General features: G+C 37.2%; 1 protein-coding gene across 2 annotated transcripts in view; it reads right to left on the bottom strand.

The window, feature by feature from the left end:
- Positions 1 to 1,567: 1,567 nt before the first annotated feature.
- The window catches only part of PSMA6 (proteasome 20S subunit alpha 6), a 22,255-nt gene continuing 1,756 nt past the window's right edge, over positions 1,568 to 22,066 (bottom strand). For both annotated transcript variants that reach the window (XM_026019047.2, XM_072761422.1), the window contains exons 2-7: positions 10,374 to 10,468; positions 9,788 to 9,869; positions 8,730 to 8,885; positions 5,555 to 5,733; positions 3,532 to 3,626; positions 1,568 to 1,790 (exon numbers count right to left, since the gene is read on the bottom strand). In XM_026019047.2, the coding sequence (XP_025874832.1) occupies positions 1,733 to 1,790; positions 3,532 to 3,626; positions 5,555 to 5,733; positions 8,730 to 8,885; positions 9,788 to 9,869; positions 10,374 to 10,468 (665 nt within the window). In that variant the 3' untranslated portion in view covers positions 1,568 to 1,732. The remainder of the gene's footprint in view (positions 1,791 to 3,531; positions 3,627 to 5,554; positions 5,734 to 8,729; positions 8,886 to 9,787; positions 9,870 to 10,373; positions 10,469 to 22,066) is intronic.

Here is a 22,066-nt window from a genome sequence, read left to right as displayed (position 1 = left end):
ATGTAAAAAGTTATTTTTCTAACAAATGAGGCAATTTTCATTTTTTCACTAGAAGGCATTTTCTTGCAGAAAAACCAAGTTATTTGGTACTGTCATCCATGATTCCAGAAGAGCTAAGTGTCAACGTTCCAAGGTATAGTTGTCTATTCAGGGGAGTAGGCCTGGAGTCTACAGACTCCACTTTCAAAATGGCAGTAACTTTACAGAACCTGGTGGATATGGATGGGTAATCTGACCCACAGACGGATTGGAAGAATCTTGCTTCCCCTTTAAGACACTTTACTACAATTAATGACTCAGCTCTGAAGAGGATGTGGTTGGTGAAGTTTCTTGCTTTTCGTGGTCACAAGTTCACATGGCCTCCCCTTTTGTGGGGCTAGTGGCTATAGAAACAGGAGCAACTGGCTCCAGGGATTTCTATTAGACCACCAGCCACATTCACCTGTGTGAGGTGATAGCCCATCTCACCCAGAACAAATGACGACGTGAAATGTTATCAACTTTAGAAATCACAAGATTTTTGGATCATCTTACAACAATTAGTATTTCAGGTCACAAGAATCACCATGGGGATTAAAAAAAAAATTAATTCAGGGGCACCTGTTTCAGCTGGTTAAGTATCTCTAAGTTTTGGCTTAGGTCATAATCTCATGGGTCTTGAGATCAAGCCAACATGAGGCTCAGAGGAGGGGGTCTGCTTTTTTTTTTTTTAATTTTTTATTTATTTATGATAGTCACAGAGAGAGAGAGAGAGGCAGAGACATAGGCAGAGGGAGAAGCACGCTCCATGCACCGGGAGCCCGACGTGGGATTCGATCCCAGGTCTCCAGGATCGTGCCCTGGGCCAAAGGCAGGTGCCAAAAACCGCTGCACCACCCAGGGATCCCTGGGGGGGGTCTGCTTTAAGAGTCTTTCCCTCTATCCCTCCTCCCATGCACCCTTTAAAATAACAAAATCTTTTAAAAATATTTAAAAACCTTAATCCCATCCATTAATAATTATTCTGAATATAATTTACTCTCCTTTTCCCCTTAATATTGTTTATACTGGCATCTCTATCATAGAACAATTCCTTAAAGTCAGCTTTAAGTAATTTTAAGGCAGCATAGAAAAGACACATATTCTACTTTTATAGCCCTATTGTTTCTCAGAGAGAACTGTGATTTTTGTTCTTAAAAATACTGGATCTTATGGAGATTAAATATGTATCTCAAAACCACTGAATAATAATGCCAATCTTTTCACTATAGTTAAAACCTCCGACAGAACTTGGGAGTCTAGGTTCAGAAATATCCCACTTAAATGAAAAATTGCAAAATAAAGGCCTTGCCTTATTACATACCAGCTTAGAGTCAGAGCAAGTTTTGAAACTAGAGTTTTTAGTATGCCACTTATTAGGCCATATAGCTATAGTTAAACTGTTAAGTTCCTGAGGCCAAAGAAACTTGGAGCTCCATCAACAAAATGAGTAAAGGTACAATCTGGGGATGGTGAATTTTTAACAGTCTGCATGCACCAGAAGCTTACTACTTAAAGCTAGAGGTGAAAGTAAGACAGGATGCGATTATTTTCCAAAAGCACTGTTTTTATTTATACAGAGTCCTAACCACTTCACAGTGGCAGGAGGAGTGGGAGAGGTTCCTTTTTCAATCCAGGGGCCTCCATGATGTTGGTCTGTTGCTACCAGACACAGGCAAGTGGCGTCATGGATTTGGTAAACTAACTACAATGTTTAGTCTCTCTCTGCTAGGGCAACAAGGTGAGCGTCAATCTCTGCTTCTGAAAGAATCCTAGAAGGCAAGGGAGAAAAAATCCACAACCATTTTACTTTTTGAAAACTTTTTATTATGTAAAATTCCAAATACACATGAAAGAAAGTAGAATAGTGATGAATTCCTGAGTACCTAATACCCAACTTCAACAATTATCAATAATTTATAGCTAATATTTTAAAAACCTGTATATCCACCACTCATTCCTTCAGATTATTTTGAAATAATTCCCAAATATTATATCAACTTCACCTATACACAAAAGCCTCTATTTTTTTGACATCAGATCAAGAAATTTGGTCTTCTGAAAACAAGTCCTTTCAATTGCAGCTATAATAGTGCTTAAATTAAATATAAAGCTAACTATACTCTATTTTAGCTCCTATGTCAAAATACCTTTACACCTAGTATAACTCAAGTTTGTATCAGCTAAAAGATATAAGGCACTTCCTGATGAACACATGGTATTTTCTCCAAAGAAATCAACTGGTTGGCAACCTTAATAGGACCTATTACTGCTTGATTTCTAAATGGTGAAATTTGTCAGTGACATTTTTTAGTGTAGACTGGGGCAATATAAGTAGTTTATATGTGGTTGTTGATTCTTATGTTATATATTGTAGTAGCATACTTACTATCACTAAATTTATAAATCATACCAGAACTTTTTGAAGATACAGGTTCTTTGGTTTATTAACAGAAATAAAAATGTTAAAAGCTGTAAGAGGGTCTCAGAAAAGAAAAAGAACTTGCAGGCTCTTTAAGATTTATAAATTGCTCCTGCTAAAATAGTACTGCTAAAATAAAATAAGACCATAACTTTTTCCTAAGGGGGAGAGGGGGAGAGGATTCAAAATTTTTCTATGAATTTTTCTTAAATCATTCATGTTTAAATCACTTACCTGTAGGCAACAAAAAGTAAATTAGGGGGAAAAAAGGATAGTAACAAGAAACTCTTCAAGGCCCAGTTAAGCTTAATTTACCACCTTAATACCCCACCTCTAACCATGACCATGTGTCCGTATAACTGTGACCTAAGAGTAGATACAAATAATAGTTAACATGCCTCCCAGCACTTCCTTGTATCTGTGGATTTACCTGAGGTATTTTTACAAGCACATCCAGGTTCATGGTAAGTAAACCACCTCACAGTGTTCTGGGAGGATTAAGTGAGTAACATATATGTTAAGCACCCAGTATAGATTTGACTCATGGAAGCCATAAGGTTGATTTGCGGAGTTAGTCACTTAGTAAGAACAGACAAGCATCCAGCATCTGCAATTCAATTAGCTGTATTCAAAATTTGGGGTTTCCAAAGATCTCCAGATAGGCTCTGATGCAGATGAGAATTTTATACTGCTTTTCAAAGCTCCACTTAACTAGCCACGAAATAATCAAAGCTCCACCTGAAAAAACTAAAAAATACTACTCTGGGAAATGAATTTCTATTGGCCTTAGGCTGAAAAAGAGAAAACATCTGTGCTTACTTTACTTCTAATATAGAGAAGGTTATTTTATGTTGCCTCTGATATAGATATAAAATCACTCTGAAATGAGAAGAAAAGCAGTTATGTCTGTCTTTTTAAAGGGAATTCCAGTAAGTTTTAAAATAGATCTCTCAGGAAAAAACTGTAAATGTAGTTAAAAAAAAAATCCCGTTAAGTTGTAGGACAAATGGACCCACACACCTTTACCTTTCTAGACTGCAATTCATCTCTTGGCAAACTTCTTTAAGCACATGGCTGGCAATATAACTCACCTGAATTTAGGATTTTCAACTGTAACTACTCCAACTTCTATTTCTGAAGGTTTGAAATCAATTGATAGAACAGTTGATAGGCATGTAATTGCAGTCTGAAAAAAGGAGCAACAGTAAAATAGTATTTTTCAGCGATCCCACGATTTTCTAATTCCAAGCTTATTCAAATAATGACTTAACCATAAGCTATTCATTTTTGCTTCATGTTTCAGTGATGCAGCTCTATAGCCATGTGTTACTAGTGGATTGCTTAATTCTAATATGTTGCCTACCAACGAGAAGAAACTTGCTTATACAAATTCAAGTCATAAATGAAAAGGGGTCCATCAAACAGAACAGGTAATAAACACACAACAGTCTGTTTGATGACTACTACATGCTGGGGACTATGCTTAGCACTTGGGGTGAGAAGGAAGAAGAGGATAAACATGAATGTTACAGTCTTCCTTCAAGGAAAATCTGCAGTAATAACAATTTAAGAATATATATTTTTTATTTTTATTTATTTATACATTTTTAAGAATATATATTTTTTAAAGATGTTATTTAATTATTATTTGACAGAGCGAGTGAGCAATAAGAGCGCACATGCAGTTAGAACAGCAGTCAGAGGGAGAGGGAGAAGCAGGCTCCCCTGAGCAGGGAGCCTGATGCCGGCCTCAATCCTAGGACCCTAGGATCATAACCTGAGTCGAAGGCAGACACTTAACCAACTGAGCCACCCAGGTGCCCTAAGAATGTATTTAAGTGGCTTTGTATCTGACATAATGAATTACTTAACGTTAATTATGAACTGCAAGTGAAGACTTTTTAGAAACATCAAATAGGGCACAGTACCTCCCAGATGAGAACTAGCTTATATCTCTTGCATAAATAATACTGCCAACCAAACATGAAAGTATTAGATGGCATTTTTCATTTGTCATTTCTCAGAATCACAGTGTTAGTCTTTAGAATGGCTGTATCTCAGACTCTCCTTTCCAAAATCTATTAAACTTTTTGTTTTTAACTTCTTAGCAGTAGTAAATAAGAGGCTTCCTTAGACTAAGGTTACTAAATATTTGTATAAGAATTTTAGCTTATTGTGTCAAAATGTCCCAATCATACTGAATAATTTTCTTAATATCTCTGCATTAAGCTAGCTTTACTTTTGCATCCTGGATAGCAAAATTTCTCTGCCAAGTTACCCTATGAGCATATATTCTTTTACCAAGATGTTTGTTTCCCGAGAATTTGGTATGTAGCTGTTTTTCCTTTAGGGCTTTAAGAGTAACATTACTGACCATATTTTTTCACTTTTGTTACCAGGAAGCTTAGCCTAATTTGAGTCACAACCATGTAGGTCCTTAGACCCTAGTCTTGATTCTTATTTTTAGTTACATCTTGTCATTCTACATGTGTTTTGTTGAAAGCAGTCTTAAATACATTATGAAATGAGACAGGGAATGAAGTGAATAAAAGCAGTCCTCAGGGGCACCTGGGCAACTCAGGTCATGATCCCAGGGTTCTGGGATAGAGTCCCACATTGGGCTCCCTGCTCAGCGGGGAGTTGACTTCTTCTTCCTTTACCCCTCCTTGCATTTGTGCTTGCACGCTCTCTCTCATAAGTAAGATCTTTAGAATAATAATAAATAGGGATCCCTGGGTGGCGCAGCGGTTTGGCGCCTGCCTTTGGCCCAGGGCGCGATCCTGGAGACCCGGGATCGAATCCCACATCAGGTTCCCGGTGCATGGAGCCTGCTTCTCCCTCTGCCTGTGTCTCTGCCTCTCTCTCTCTCTCTGTGACTATCATAAATAAATAAAACTAAAAAAAAAAAAAAAAAAAAAAAAAAAATAATAATAATAATAAATAAAAGCAGTCCTCATTCTTCCCGTGTCAGCTGAATGACACCAATTTTACCAGCTGACAAACCTGGTTCTTGTGATAAACCTGAGGAACAGCCTTTATAAACTGCCAATTATACAATGATCTTCATTATTCTACATAGCATTAAAAAAAAAAAGCTCCTTTTGGCCAACTTACTTCCACTGTCTGTTCAAATGTCCAATCAAATTTCTTCTTCACTTTTTTTTCAAGGAAGCTGGTTGACTCCGTTTGTTTAACTCCTGCTGCAGTGGCTTTAAACCCACAGTAGTAACCTGCAGGATCACACTTGTACACCTGAGGGCCTTGTTCTTCATCTATACCAATTAAAATCATACCTAGAAAGACATTAAATATTAATTATTAAATTTATTTAAATATTTATGTATTATATGGAATTATATAATATATAATCATATACATTAAATATTAACATTAATATATATTTAAATATTTTAAAATAAATATTTTATACCTTTGTATAACACAATTTCTTTTCTCTTAGTATCGTCAAAAAACTGTTGTTAATCATTATTCTGTCCATCTATTTTAGGGTATGTATTTTGCTTTAAGAAACTGGTTATTAGGTTTTACTCATACAAGGAATTTAAGAAATAGCGAAAGGGATTATAAGGGAAAGGAAGGAAAATGAGTGGGAAAAATTAGGGAGAGTGACAAAATATGAAAGTCTAACTCTGGGAAACGAACAAAGGGTAGTGAAAGGAGAGGCGGGCGGAGGATGGGGTAACTGGGTGACCGGCACTGAGGAGGGCATTTGATGGGATGAGCACTGGGTGTTATACTATATGCTGGTAAATCGAACTTCAATAAGAACAAAAATACCCTCCCACCCCACCCCCCAAAAGAAACTGGTTATTAGGTTATTACTTCAGATAAATTAGGTAATCAAGAAATTTCCATTTCATGGGGGCAGCCAGGTGGCTCAGCGGTCTAGCGCCACCTTCAGCCGAGGGTGTGATCCTGGAAACCCAGGATCGAGTCCCACGTCGGGCTCCCTGCTTGGCGCCTGCTTCTCCCTGTGTCTGTGCCCCTCTCTCTGTGCATCTCTCATGAATAAATAAATAAAATCTTTTTTTTTATTAAAAAGAAAAATTCCATTTCACCAAAGGTTTATCACAGATGTTTTTAAAATTTGAATTATCAAAAAGGTAACTTAAGCAATTTTCTAATCCTTGCTACTATCCAAAACATGTTCCTTTGAGATGGTACTGGCAAATAAATTTGTAAAGTATATTTTTCATATATTTTCTTTTAGAGAAAATAATATACAATAGCATGTTAACTATTCTCCTGAACCTGCAATATCTCCAAGGTGTGCTTCTACTGTCCTTTCTTTTAAGTTTCAGTATTTTTTTTTTAAATGTTTCACTTTTTTTTTTTAATTTTTATTTATTTATGATAGTCATACAGAGAGAGAGAAACAGGCAGAGACACAGGCAGAGGGAGAAGCAGGCTCCATGCACCGGGAGCCCGACGTGGGATTCGATCCCGGGTCTCCAGGATCGCGCCCTGGGCCAAAGGCAGGCGCCAAACCACTGCGCCACCCAGGGATCCCTTAAGTTTCAGTATTAAGAAATTACTTTATTCACATTGATAGAGGTTTTATAGTCTATTAATGAGAAATTTTCAACTTTATTTGATAAACACTAAGATAGTGATCAGGTATCTGTTTTATTCAAAAGTTATGTCACCCCATAATTTTCTTTACATGTTTTACTTGATATACACAAAGTACACGGCCACACAAGAGAGGTATCCACTTACTGCTTGGGGGTGGGGGACACAACTCTTCTCTACTTCAGAATCTTGCAAGATGAACAGGGTTTAATAGGTCATAAGGACATGAAGGGCAATCATCAAGGCAAAAGGAACAACATGCACAAAGGTATAAAGACATGAAAGGTAATGGTATACCAGGTGATGACAAAAGACCCAAGTACTACTGGGACTTCTGGTGAGGAAGGAAAGCAGTACATGAAAGAGGTTGCTTGGGAATAAACTATCAGGGACTTGCACATCATACTAAGGAGTTTAGAATTTTACACCAGATCTGAAGAGGAATCAGTTTTTCTAGGGAGCAAAAATCAAAATTTGATTTTAAAATGGTAACTCACATAGTAACAGAAGACAGATGAGGAAAGAATGAGAAGAGAAGACACAAGTAAACTAGGTGGCAAAGCAAGAGATGATGAAGAAGGAACACATATCTGAGGTGAGGTGCAATGACTAACCAGATGACCCGGGAAAGTGAGGTGAGTGTAGGAAAGAGGCTGAGGATTAAAGTAGGAAAACAGCAATGATTTCAAGCCTGAAGTATCTGTGGGGGATGGAGTAAGGGACAGGGCTAATACTAATGTAACAATGACTGGCTATATACACATAGTAAATGAAAGCATGAACCTGAGGATGAGATTACCTAGACAGAACCAAAGGGGAGAGAATGACCACAGAGAAAACCCAGTGAGTAAAAATATTTAAAGGAAAAGTGGAAGAGGATGAGCTAAGAAAAGTGAGGAAGAGTATCACTGAAGAAACTGAGGGAACATTTTTTTTTTTAAATAAATTTATTTTTTATTGGTGTTCAATTTACCAATATACAGAATAACACCCAGTGCTCATCCTGTCAAGTGGCCCCCTCAGTGCCCGTCACCCATTCACCCCCAGCCCCCACCCTCCTTCCCTTCCACCACCCCTAGTTCGTTTCCCAGAGTTAGGAGTCTTTATGTTCCGAGGGAACATTCTTAAATGAGAGTTCAAAAACAGGGTCAGATGAAGAAAAATCATTACACTGATTGCTTTAATTCTCATAAATGACACAATATCAGAAAGAGATGTGAATTTTTTAGACTAATATATTACTTTAAGTCTGAAATCAGTAAACTCATCTCTCTGAGAGAATCTTACTTATTTTTAAAAAATGTAATGTATTCTAAAAATATAGGGCAGCCCAGGTGGCTCAGTGGTTTAGCGCTGCCTTCAGCTCAGGGTGTGATCTTGGAGACCCAGGATATCAAGTCCCACATGTCAGGTTCCCTGCACAGAGCCTGCTTCTCCCTCTGCCTGTGTCTCTGCCTCTCATGGATAAATAAATAAAATCTTAAAAAAAAAGAAAACAAAGTTTAAAACATAATGCCTAAAATACTGCTGTGAAACTTACCCTTCATTGCTGATTTATTATAAAGGGTTCCTCACCTTATATAATTTCCAAACCACATGTGCAGAACCCAAATGTGACTGCAATAACTTTATTCATATTCTCTAAAATAAAACATGTAATTCATCAATTCTTTGGGAGACTTCTTAGTACACTTACAACAACCGAGAGGCCTCATTTCAGCATTCTGTGTGTAGACCTGAGAAATATCAGCAATTCTTTTGCACAGCATGTCCACAGGAATCTCATACCCATACTTGTATTTCCAATTAGCTGCCTCATAGCGTGCCCGCTGTACCTGGGATCTGCTGTCAGCTTAGAGCATAAAAAACACAAGTTTACTTCTTTATAGGAAAGAGTGAACCTGAAAATCAATTTTCAATATATATAATATGTATATATATATATATATGTGTGTGTAGAAAATTCATGTGTGTGTGTTTGTGTATGTATATATATTTATGTGTGTGTGTGTATATATATATATATATATACATTCATATGTGTGTTTTATATATATATAAAATCTCCACTACAACTTATACAACTTAACAAAAGTAGAAGTGGTCCACTATGGCTTTTTCTACCACTCATGAACATTCAAGGACTCAGCAACAAGGACATGACAAAAAAAAAAAAAAAAAAAGGAAAAAAAAATTAAAAGATAGAAGTTCTACACATAGCACTGTATTTCCATGCTGAGCCCTCACAAGCTGTCAAAATAGTTTCTACAGGTGTCTAATAATTCCCAAAAGAACAAGTTTTAAGGAGAGAGAATATTTCTCTTCATCTTTTCTTTAGGCTTGAATTTTCCCTTGATTTCAGAAAATAGAAACCTGAAGTAGTTTTTATAATTCTAACTTGTTTCTAATAGGGTCATTGTTACCAGGTTTCAAATATACTGACTTATATCTCCTTGAACTATTACCTATATATGAAATAAGTCTTCTTTTTTTTTTTTTTTTTTTGAAATAAGTCTTCTATGAGAGGAGCCACAGCTCAGTTTCCTGACAGCAACAGCATAGAGATCTAATTCTATTAGACTTATTATTTCAAAAAAGCTCAAAATACTCTGAATATACTGATATTAACTTTGGAAGACTGCAAATGTATTCCAATCACTTGCAAATGCACTAAAAAGAGCCCTTTAAAATTAATACAAAACTCAAAAATAATTTGAATAACAAATCTAAGTAGACATCAAGCCAATTACCTACCTGTCATTCCTGTCATCACACAGCCAATGTTTTCAGTTATCTTGAATAAGTGAGTCACTGTGCTGGAATCCAATAATTTGTCCTAATGAACAAAATAAATCAAGATAATTTTGTAAAAATCAGAGGTTTCTGTGCAGCAATAAAAAATACTATAAAATTATAGTGATAAACTATGTAAAAAATGTTTTCTGTTCATTTTATAGTTAAAACCAGTTTTTAAAAAAGGCAGGAAGGAGACTCAGTCTTCCTTTTTCAGATGACAAGTTTCTTGTGGGTAAGAACTATAGCTCACAAAAAGCTGTTTCAAGGCTCCTAAAGATGAAAGACCTAGAATTCCCATTGTGCTTATAATCATGCCACAAAGTCCAATACATTAATTCTGTCTTCTCAGCTAAACCATTCATACCTGCTCAGTAAATACTTCTTGAATGAAACTGGAAAGCAGAGGCAAAGCAAGAATAATGTCAATGTATATAAGTAGTAATATACCTTTGTACCAACTTGTAAAGACTCCTTACATTATGTTCCGTAACAATTGGCTATCCAGGCAGCATTACTTTTTTTCCCCCCAGGCAGTATTACTTACCGGTACTTTCTTCTGTGTGACAATTACTGCACAGTCTTTCCCTCTGACAGCTACCGATGTAAGGCCACCCTGGTTAATAGCCTTAAAAGCATATTCTGGAAAACAGAATAGTGTTTTTAAAAGGTGGAATAAATTATTAGATTCATGCAATAGCATAAAAGCAGTCTTTAAAAAGAATGAGCTAGAGCTCTATGAACTAACATGAAATGTTGTCCAAGATATGCAAAGTCAAAATAATAATAATTACAAATCATTGTTAAACCAACTCCATTTCATTCCATCTTAGTTTCCTGTAATTATTTTCATTAGGCTCAAGTACCAAATTTCCAATAAAGATTTAATGAATTTGTCGTATAAGTCATTATCAATCACATCTTTCAAAAGTTTGTTTTGTGGCCATTATTTTTACCATGTCCAGTTTTCCTGAGTCAAATTTAGTTCCTCTAAATTTTCTCAAGATTTACTACTTCTGTTAATTTTGGCCAGTAACTAGTTTGACTATATGCAATTTTAATTGCTGTTAGATTATTCTCCATTGTTTTCTTTCTCCCCGCTAAGTTGAAATTTTCTGGATCATGGTTTTTCCAATTTTCATACCTAAAACAAGGATTCTTTAGTTTGTCTAAAACTATTTTCGGCTTGTGCACTTCCAGCTGCTGTCAAACCATCCCCTAGATTGGAATATAAAAAATAGTGAAAGGGAATAAAGGGGAAAGGAGAAAAAAATGAGTGGGAGATATCAGAAAGGGAGACAGAACATGAGAAACTCCTAACTCTGGGAAACGAACTAGGGGTGGTAGAAAGGGAGGTGGGTGGGGGGTGGGAGTGACTGGGTGATGGGCACTGAGGGGGACACTTGATGGGATGAGCACTGGGTGTTATTCTATATGTTGGCAAATTGAACACCAATAAAAAATAAATTTATATATATATAAAAAACATCCCCTAGATTAAAACAGATGAATCAAAGTGGTAGCATGAAAACAAACTACTTTGGCACCCTGCAGTTTAGTTGACAATGACGGCCTCTGCAGAAATAATTACAGATAAGACTACTCCTTTCAATGGTATGGTATTTCTACAATATTTAAATCTAATATAAATATGTATTTTGTAATTACAAAAACAGTAACAATATATGTTCACTGTAGAAAACATGGGGAATACAGAAGATAACGTAAAAGAAAAATATTACTCCTAACTCCAATCATCTACATTTTGACATATGAACGTTTTAAAAATTCTGTCAAGTACAACTTTGCGTAATGGGTCTGAAGCCCAGCCTCATCTCTTCAAAAAGCCAAATGGTAATGAGGACCAGCTGAAAAAGATACTACCTGTGCCACAGAATTTCCTTTAATAGGAACTATAATAAAGACCTCTTATCAAATATTTCTAAGTGGCTATATATTGAAGACAGGAAAGTAGAGTAAAACGACTCTACCTTTAGGGGAAATCCTCAATCTAACCTAGATTTAATTATATTACAAGTTTATTTTTATCATCCCATTACACCACAAATAACTTCTAAAGTACAATGTTTCAAAATGCTTCTCAGTGCTATTTCTCATATGGCCAAAAAGCTTCTACCAGATCAAACTTCCACAGCTAAACATTATAAACTCTACACAGAACAATCACTTGAAAGACACCAGAAAGTGGCCCAAAGTAGGCAGATTCTAGGTGGGGAGACAATGCTTGGAAGAAAGGAATGGCATAAAGTGAGTTTCCTGTTTTCATGGCTTACAAACTGAGTGCAGGCTCTGGTCCGGGCTAAACACCTATAGAAAATTCAGTCTTTTTGGCATGAAGATCTAGAGAACAATTTGAGGGTAACTACAGCTGCTGGAAAATAAGGGAAAGAAGGGTGAGAGCCGGAGAGGGAAAGCCCCAACCACAAATGTGTAAGACAGACTCCAGGCAGCTTAGCTAAGGGTAAAAGAAAGTGAGATTTGAGCTGCCACCCAAAGTAACTGCCTGCTAGAACGAATCAACATTCTTTGGAGGAATACAGCAGAATGTCAACAACTTCATTAAATATATTTGTAATGGACAAAACACTCCAATTAAAAGCAGAAACTGTCGGAATGGATAAAAAAGCAAGACAAACATATGCTATCTACCACAGATACAATTTAATAAATGGATGGGAAAAAGATTACCATATAAACAGTAAGCATCAGGAAGTTGAAGGGACTATATTAATATCAAAGTACAGGCTTCAAGACAATGTATCAGAGATAAAGAGAGACATTTCAAAAGTAAGAAATCAACTCCTAAGGGAAGATATATCATAAATGTGTATGTACTTTATGAGTACTTCAAAATACATAAAAGGAAAATTGACAAAATTAAATAGAGAAATGGCCAAATCCACCCAGTTAAAGATTTTAACACTACCACACAGCAACTGAAATAGATACAGACACTCACAAAGTAGATATATACTACATGGACCACACTACCAACCACTTTGACCTCACTGATAACTGTAGAACACTACTGGCAACAACTGAAGAATATATATATATACACATGGTGTAATACAAATGCACATGGTACCTTTACTAAGACAGAGCATATATTAGAACCCATAAAACAAGTCTCAATAAATTTTAAAGCACCGAAATCCCTAAATATTTGAAAATTTTAAAATACCCTTCTAAGTAATCCATGGATCAAAGACATAATCATAAAGGAAATGCAAAAATATTTTGAACTAATAATAATGTATCAAAATTTATAGGATATTGCTAAAAGAAGGAATTTTATGGCTATAGTGAACAGACCCAAAGGTGGTCTGCTCTCTACAAACCCTGCCTCCTGGTGTTCACAACTTTGTGTAACCCGTCCTCTTGACCGTGGGCGGGACCTGTAACTTGTTTCTGACAAACTGAATATGGCAAAGGTGATGGGATGTCATTATCCTGATTATATTTTAGAAGACTGTCTTAAAAACAAAAGGAGTAGGTTACGTTCCATAGCCTATTTCTTCTACCATCATCTTTTTGTAACACATTGTTTTTTGCCTTACAAAGGTAAATATCTGCCCCAAGTATAATACACAAAAATTTAAAAATAAAAATGTTTACCTAATACAGTTTAATGCTTTTGGGAAAACCCAAACTGATTCCAATTCCTTCATAAATATAATTGAAATGTAAGCAGATAGCTTTGGATCTAAAATACTGTAAGAGGTAACAATTATGGCATTTACAGATATTAAATGAACTTATAAACTGATTTACCTGTGAAATGAGTCTAATTTCAGTCCTGTACATGAAAATTGTGCCTCAATTATTAATAACACTACACACACACACACACACACACACACACTCACATGAAAAGAGGCTGTCTTGCTAGCAGACTCACTCTAGAGATTTCTCTTACCGGCTTGCTAAGTGGCTATATGGCAAGGAACCATGTGTGTCTTCCAGTGAACAGCCAGCAAACAGCTAAGGCCCTCAATTCTATACTGAAAGGAAATGAATTCTGACCAACATCCTTAGTGAGCTTGAAAGCAGAGTCTTCTCTGGTTGAATCTCCAGATGGCAACACAACCTGGACAACACTATGCTTATAGCCTTGTGGTATTCTAAGCAGACTACTCCTGACCCACAGAAATTGTGAGTTCATAAATGTGTGTTATTTTTAGTTGCTATTTGTAGTCATTTTTATGCATCATAGAAAACTACTATGCTAGCCTTAATTACTTATATTAGAAAAGGTCTAAAATCAATGATCTAAGTTTCTACTTTAGGAAGTTAGTAAAAGGTAAAATAAATCCAGATTTGAAAAAAGGCAATAATAAAGATCAGAAATTAATGAAATAGGGCAGCCCGGGTGGCTCAGTGGTTTAGCGCCGGCTTCAGCCCAGGGCCTGATCCTGGAGACCCGGGATCGAGTCCCACATCGGGCTCCCTGCATGGAGCCTGCTTCTCCCTCTGCCTGTGTCTCTGCCTCTCTCTCTCTCTGTCTCTCATGAATAAATAAAAATAAAATCTTAAAAAAAAAAAGAAGAAATTAATGAAATAAGCAAAAAGATAAAATCAGCGAAGTAAGAAATTCTTTGAATAAAAACAACAAACTTGGGATGGGGAAATTATCCTGGTGGGCCTGAAATGCAATCATATGTATCCCTGTAAAAGAGATGGAGAGGGAGATTTTACACAGAAAAGGTGATGTGAAGAGGGAACAAAGATTTGAAGATGCTGGTCTTAGAGACTACAAGTGATGCACTCTAAGCCAAGGAATGCTGGTAACCTCCAGAAGTGCAGGCTGCAAGAAATGTATTCTTCTAAGGCTCTGCATAACACCTAGATTTTGGTCCAGGGAAATTTTTTTTTAAAAAGATTTTTATTTATTTATTCATGAGAGACAGAGAGAGAGAGAGGGAGAGGGAGGGAGGGGCAGAGACACAGGCAGAGGGAGAAGAAGGCTCCATGCAGGAGCCTGACATGGGACTCAATCCCAGGTCTCCAGGATCATGCCCTGGGCTGCAGGCGGTGCTAAACCGCTGTGCCACGGAGGCTGCCCGGTCCAGGGAAATTGATTATAGATTCCGGGGCCCCAGAGCTCTGAGATAATCAATTTGTTTTAAGCCACCAAATGTAGTAATTTTTTATGATAGCCATAGGAAACTAATAAAAACCCCAAGCCAGACTCATCAAGAAAATAAGAGAATACAAATTGCCAGTATTGGGAATAAAAAAGGGGCTATCATTATAGACATTACAAATATAAGGCAATATTGAGAACATTTATGTGCAAAGGATTCTTTTATCTGGGTCACTATCCTTGATCTTGCCCAATTTCAGCATCACATTTCCAAATGCCTGCTGCCTGTTATTACCCAATTACTCAACATGATTTGGGCCTAAAAAATAATCCACCTGTGGCTGTAGAGGGATATTAGTTTGCAACGTTTACCCACTCTCTTATAGTTTTTGTTTACAGATCTTTCCTATACTGACTTCTCTCCTTCTTCATGTCCTGCCTGAATTCTGTTCTCACTCTTATCTCCACTTAGCCAGAGCTTACCCTTCCCTCTCAAGCCTTTTTTAGCTTCCATGAATACTTTCTGATGATCCCAGATGGGATTCTTCAACCCCTTCTCTGAATTCCTACAGCATTTCCCATTTCACTACTAGTTTTAGCATTTAGAAATGTGTATTTTGCCCTTCCACATGAAGATTGGACAGTGAAATAAAGTAGGAACCAAGGAAATTTAAAATTACATTTGTAACCAATAGATATTAAATCAAAGGTTGGTCATGGGCCCAATCCAGCTTACTCAAGTGGGTTTAAATGCAAGGTTTTAAAAGTCAGATAAAATAAAATCAGGACTTAGTTTTTCCTAGGGAAAAAAAAAAAATTCAGATAACACTTGATCCTCATTCTTTAAAAAAAAGTTTTATTAGGGTACCTGGGTGGCTCAGTCGGTTAAGCGTCTGCCTTTGGCTCAGGTCTTGATCTCAGTGTCCTGGGATCCAGCTCTGCGGCAGGCTCCCTGCTCAGCAGGTAGTCTGCTTCTCACACTCCCTCTGCCCCTCCCTCTGGTTCTTGCCCTCTCTCTCAAATAAATAAATAAAATCTCACTTAAAAAAAATAAATAAATAAAATCTCAAAAAAAAAATTTTGAGAGAGCATGCGCCACCTGCACAAGTGGGGAGGAAGGAGATGGGGCGGGGCAGGGGGTGGTGGTGGTGGTAGTGGGAAGAAGCCAACTCCCTGCTAAGTGCAGAGCCTACTGGGAGCTCAACCACGACCTGAGGTGAAACCAAGTAAGGGACTCCAAGGACTGAGCCACCCAGGGACCCTGACCCTCATTCTTACATACTTACAGACTGTCACACAGAGTGAACATCATCTAGCGCTGGCACATGTTTTGCAGTTTTTCTGTTTCCACCAGTCCTTGTCATACCTCACTCAGCCCTTTTCACTCATTTACACTATTTATCTGATCTGCTTAAATAATGGAAAAGATAACAAAAAATAATGTAGAAGATAATAATCATTAAAGACAGAGCACACCACATAATACAATTTTCTCCCACAAAATAAAAAATATTTTACATACAAAAAATGCTTCTCAATAGAAAATACAGTTCTGAATTTGCCAAGATTCATTAAAGGAGTCCTCTACTTCCCTCTATTATAGATTAGTGCTATCAAATAAAATAGGCATCAGCCACAGGTAGCTATGAGCACTTGAAATGTGGCTAATGCAACTGAGGAGCTGAATTTTTAATGTAAAGTTCTTAGTTAAGAATATCTTTTCTACTATTCAATTCTCCCCCTTCTCAGTCTCTTTTACCTCCTTCAGCCAGGTCCTCAAATATTGGTATATTTGGATACCAATTTCTATATCAATACCAATTTCTGTATCATAAAATCTTCAGGATTCCATGATTTCTCCCTATCCTGGGATGATTTTATCCTATACAATCACTACTAACTCTTGTCATCTTTAGCTCTAAACCCACATTTGCAAATGACTATTTCTCCCACAGGCATTGCTGAAAATTACTCTTCTTTATTAACCTGTTTCTTTACAGTCTTTATCTCAAATACTAATTTTACTAACCACTCAAGCTACAAACCTGGATACATCCTTGACTCTTCCTCTTCTTTTTCATCAGAAAAATGTTCACTCCTATCTAGATTTGCTTTAAAATACAGCAAAGAGGGGGCAAGCATATGGAAAAGGGAATAATAAAGAGAAAATAAGACTAACAAAATGTTCACCAACTGATGAAGCTGGGTGATGGGAATATGAGGGTCACTGTACTATTCTATGTACTTTTGTTTTGCATTTTCCATAATCAAAAATTTTAAAATAAATTTAAGAGTCTCCTCTTCTCCACCCCTTTCTCTTTCAGTATCTTAGTTCACTCATTAGGGCTTATGTGGATTACTGAACAAGTTTCTCCTAATTGAGCTTCCTGTCATCAGTCCCTTTCAACTCTTAATTCTACTCAACTCTCCTGCATTCTTACTTAATAATCTTGTCATTCTTCTACCAGCTATGTCCAAAACTCAAGCAGCAAAGCCTAAATTCTACCACTGCACCCAGATCTCTTCAAAACTTTGCTATAATCTCCCCTTCCAGTTGTCACTGTCTGTGCTCCAACTATACTGTCTGATGCACTGGTTCCCCTCAAATGTCTTTATCTGATTTCCATCTAGATCAATTCACCTTCTCTGAGGAATCTTTCCTGGTTGTGTCACTTTTTTCTTTCTTTCGAGTAATTGCTACACCCAACATGGGGTCAAACCTATATCCCCAAGATCAAGAGCCACACACTCCCCCCTAAGCCAGCCAGGCACCCCATGTGTCACTTTCTATAGTAAACTTCTTGTGCTTTTATTTTAGTTCTCACCATGCTGCACTATAATTTTCAATAAAACTTTGCATTAGTGAATCCCCATTATAACATTACCACCATAAAATACATATTTTGTAATAATTTCCAGAACAATGGAAACTGCTGGAGTAAAGAATCTCAAGACAACATAATAACACGAGTATCTTCCAAAGAAACAGTGGTAGGGTAAAAATATAGTTTACAGCAGAGATGAGCATGAAGGTCAATTAAGAAAAAATAGAATAGCATAAGGGGAACATTAAAAAGGTGTATTAAAAAAAATAAAAATAAATAAATAAAAAGGTGTATTTGTTAAAGCCATAATCCAAATGTTGGAAATAGTAAACACTTTGCTTCCAGCATAAAGACGGGTTTTTTGGATAAAATCCAGAAACTTACAAACTAGCAAACACTCTTACATTTGTCTCCATAATCTGTTCTTGAATGTACAAAATTATGCAGGATAATGAAAACTGATAGCCCATCTCCCATTTTTTAAAATGGAATAAATTATAATGAAATACACTCAATCTCAAGCCTCCAATTTCTTAAGTTGTAACTTAAATACACAGTAAACTACCTATTTGTGTTAGGTTGAACCATGAAACAGTTTTATAAGTAGAAAATAGTCAAACATCAGCAGTTTCTTTTTTTAAGATTTCATTCATTCATTCATTCATTCATTCATTCATTCATTCATTCATGACAGACACACAGAGAGAGAGGCAGAGACACAGGCAGAGGGAGAAGCAGGCTCCACACAGGAAGCCCGATGTGGGATTTGATCCCAGAACCACAGGATCATGCCTTGAGCCAAAGACAGACGCCCAACTGCTGAGCCACCCAGGCGTCCCACATCAGCAGTTTCATATGGTTAACATATGGCTAACAATAAATCATTAGGTTAGATTGTACCTTGCCTCCTTGACCACAAACAAAATGGTAAATAAAGCACTCTTTTGTAGAGAGACCTCTCTTTCCCAGTAATCTCTGATTCATTTTCTTTCCCTACACTTTTCCAACTTTTCTGGGAGTCATTTGTGTAACACTAGGAAAAAACAGGAAAAGATACTAAGACAAAAATGTTGAGAACAAACACAATGCCAGACAATGGCTCATAGTATGACCTACTTGCTCAGTGTGAGCATGTTAGCAGCAGCAGAGATGCACATCCCCCTATGGACATTGGTTTTGCAAGGTGTCTACAGGTGATTCTGAAGTTTGGTCAATTATAGGACTATAACTCAAAGACTTTTCCCGCCCATAATTTTGTTTAAAATGCTATACACTAAGTTTTGGAAGATAAATTTTTTTTCCCTCCACATAAACACAGGCTAGAAAAATAAAAATGAATTGAGAGATTTATACATTTTATGTTTGGTTATTAAAAAACAAAACAGGGTTGTTCTACGCAGGCAGGGCAGGTATTCTACAGAATAGGTATGTGTTTAATTTCTATACTATATGCTAGAAACTTTTTGTTATTAAGATTTTGGAAGCTGTTCATTCTTCGGTCTTTCCCTAGCCTTGTAACTAAATGGGAAGTGCACCTCATTTTGTAATGCCACCTAATATTATCCTCTCTACAACCATGATCTGGGGGTGCATGGGTGGCTCAGTAGGTTAAATGTTTGACTCTTTGTTTCAGCTCAGGTCATGATCTAAGGGTTGTGAGATGGAGCCCCACAACAGGCCCCATGCTCTGCACCATGTCTGCTTCAGATTTTCTGTCTATGCCCCTGCCTCTGCTCACATGCCTGAGCACATGCACCCCCCCCAACACACACACACTAATAAATAAAATCTTAAAAACAAAACAAAACAAACAAAACAAAACAAAACAAAAAACAAACCCTAAGCCCCATCATGATCTTTTAGCAGGTGGGATATTCAGAAATCTTGGCACCAGCATGGGACGGGGGTGGGGGGTGAATATGAGGTTTGAAAACATAGCAGTGTTTGATCTCATTACTTTTTTGAGTAGTTCATGCACCGGGAGCCGGATGTGGGATTCGATCCCAGGTCTCCAGGATTGCGCCCTGGGCCAAAGTCAGGCGCCAAACCGCTGTGCCACCCAGGGATCCCGAAAACGAGTATTTTTTTAATAGCAAAAGATGCAAACAGTTAAGTACTTCTCAGTCCATTTATTTATAAAACTCTTGATTCCATTTTTATCAGCCACTGAGCACTTACTATGTGACAGATACTGTTCTAAGTACATTACATGTATTAAGTCCCCCTTAGAGCTTAGATCCTTAGAGCTCGGGGATCCCTGGGTGGCTCAGCGGTTTGGCGCCTGCCTTCAGCCCAGAGCATGATCCTGGAGACCAGGGATCGAGTCCCACGTCGGGCTCCCTGCATGGAGCCTGCTTCTCCCTCTGCCTGTGTCTCTGCCTCTCTCTCATGAATAAATAAACAAAATGTTTAAAAAAAAAAAAATCCTTAGAGCTCTGTAAGCCCTTTATTTCTATTTTACAAATGAAGAAAGTTCTCATAGTTGGTGTGGAGCAGGGACTTGAACCCAGGAATCTTGGCTTCTATGCCAAGACCAGATTGGTATTTCTAGATTAGAAAACTGTTGTCTTCAATCTATTTCTACCAGTCCATTTTTTCCCCCTGTTCCTTATCAGTATGCTCCCTTAGATGCAACTAAGCAATGCTCATATTCAGCTGCTAGGCAAATTCAAGTGATACTCCTCTCCTCCCTTGCCAGACCCATCCAGCAAAGGATCAGCAACCAGAAGAGAAGAGCCTGAAAGTAATCAGGTTTATTTTGTCCCACCTGGGCCTTAGTTTCCCCATTGATAACTTGGGTAATTTCTGAAATTAGATTTCAAAGCTAGATGCTCCGTGTATAGCTCTACAGTTTTTCTACACACACACACACACACACACACACACACACACACACCCCTTGAATACATTCATTAAAATAAATCTGTCCATAGTTACTAAAGAGTACAAATGCACAAATGACAATCAAAATTCTTTCTCTTATTCCCTGGGAGCAAGCACTGTCAACAGTTTGCTTATAATTAAGGTTAGCATTGTACTTTAAATTTAGACCTCTATCTTATGATTTATCAACTTTAGATTACATTTATCTTTTGAGTACCAACTATGGAAGATGAGGAGCATAGACTCACCTTTCCATTAATCTTTCTTTCCTGTTATCTCTCCATTTTTGCTATATTATTTTTCCATTATCAAGGTTAACAATTTGCACTCATTTTTTTTAAAGACTTTATTTATTTATTCATAGAGACAGAGAGAGAGAGAGAGAGAGAGAGAGAGACAGAGGTGCAGACACAGGCAGAGAGAGAAGCAGGCACTATGCAGAGAGAGCCTGACATGGGACTCGATCCAGGGTCTCCAGGATCATGCCCTGGGCTGCAGGCGGCGCTAAACCGCTGCGCCACCGGGGCTGCCCTGCACTCCTAATTCTTGTATGCTTTGTCTCTGGTGGATTCTAAAGTTTATAAACTCATAAATATCATTTACAATGTTATCATGATGTATAAATACTTCACTAGAGAACCAAGCATGGATGGACCATAATAAAGAAAATACTCCATGTCTACAGAGCTACTAATCTAATAGACCAAAAGAAAGCAAAAGAATCAAATAGGTATCTAATAACACTTACTGGACACTTAATATTATGCTAAGCAGCCTACATATATCATTTTATTTAATCCTCAAAACAACCACACAAGAAGGAATTATTAACCCCACTTTGCAAAAAAGAAACTAAAGCTAACATTGTGTATCACTTGCCCACCTTGGCTAGTATGGAGCATCCAGGGATCTGAATCCAGGTATGGCTCCAGGGCCTGAACTCTTCACCACTATACTGCTTGCTCATACTATTCTTTCACTTTCCTTCTCCTAGCAATGTCTTATTAGCACCCTGAATAGTAGAGACAATGTGTTATTCAACAAGGCAGAACTTCAAGTCATCCTGCCTATATATTAAGCTTGTTTTTGACTACATGTTTTATTCCAAATTTTAAAAAATCATTTAACTGACACAATATCTAGCCTTTCTACTCACCAAATCTGGGAAGCATTAAAGACTGTTTTATGGCTGGATTTCAAAACATGGTATGGGAAAGCAAAGTGTAGTTCTGACTTTTCCTGTTCACATATTAAGAATGACAGAACATTTAAAGCAGTGGTCCAACATAGAAAAATTCTTTAAAACTCGGGAAAGAAACTATAGATGAAACCTTCTTAAGGATACAGTTATCTCTCTTCTTTGATCTTATTTTTCAATGGGGTGGGGGATAAGTTAAAAGGGTTACTGAATTACCTTGGTTTCTT

The sequence above is a fragment of the Vulpes vulpes genome, chromosome 6 (assembly GCF_048418805.1).
Source record: "Vulpes vulpes isolate BD-2025 chromosome 6, VulVul3, whole genome shotgun sequence".
NCBI classification, from domain to species: Eukaryota; Metazoa; Chordata; class Mammalia; order Carnivora; family Canidae; genus Vulpes; species Vulpes vulpes.
Note: the sequence above shows the minus strand (reverse complement) of the source record. Positions and strands in the feature narration are given on the sequence as shown.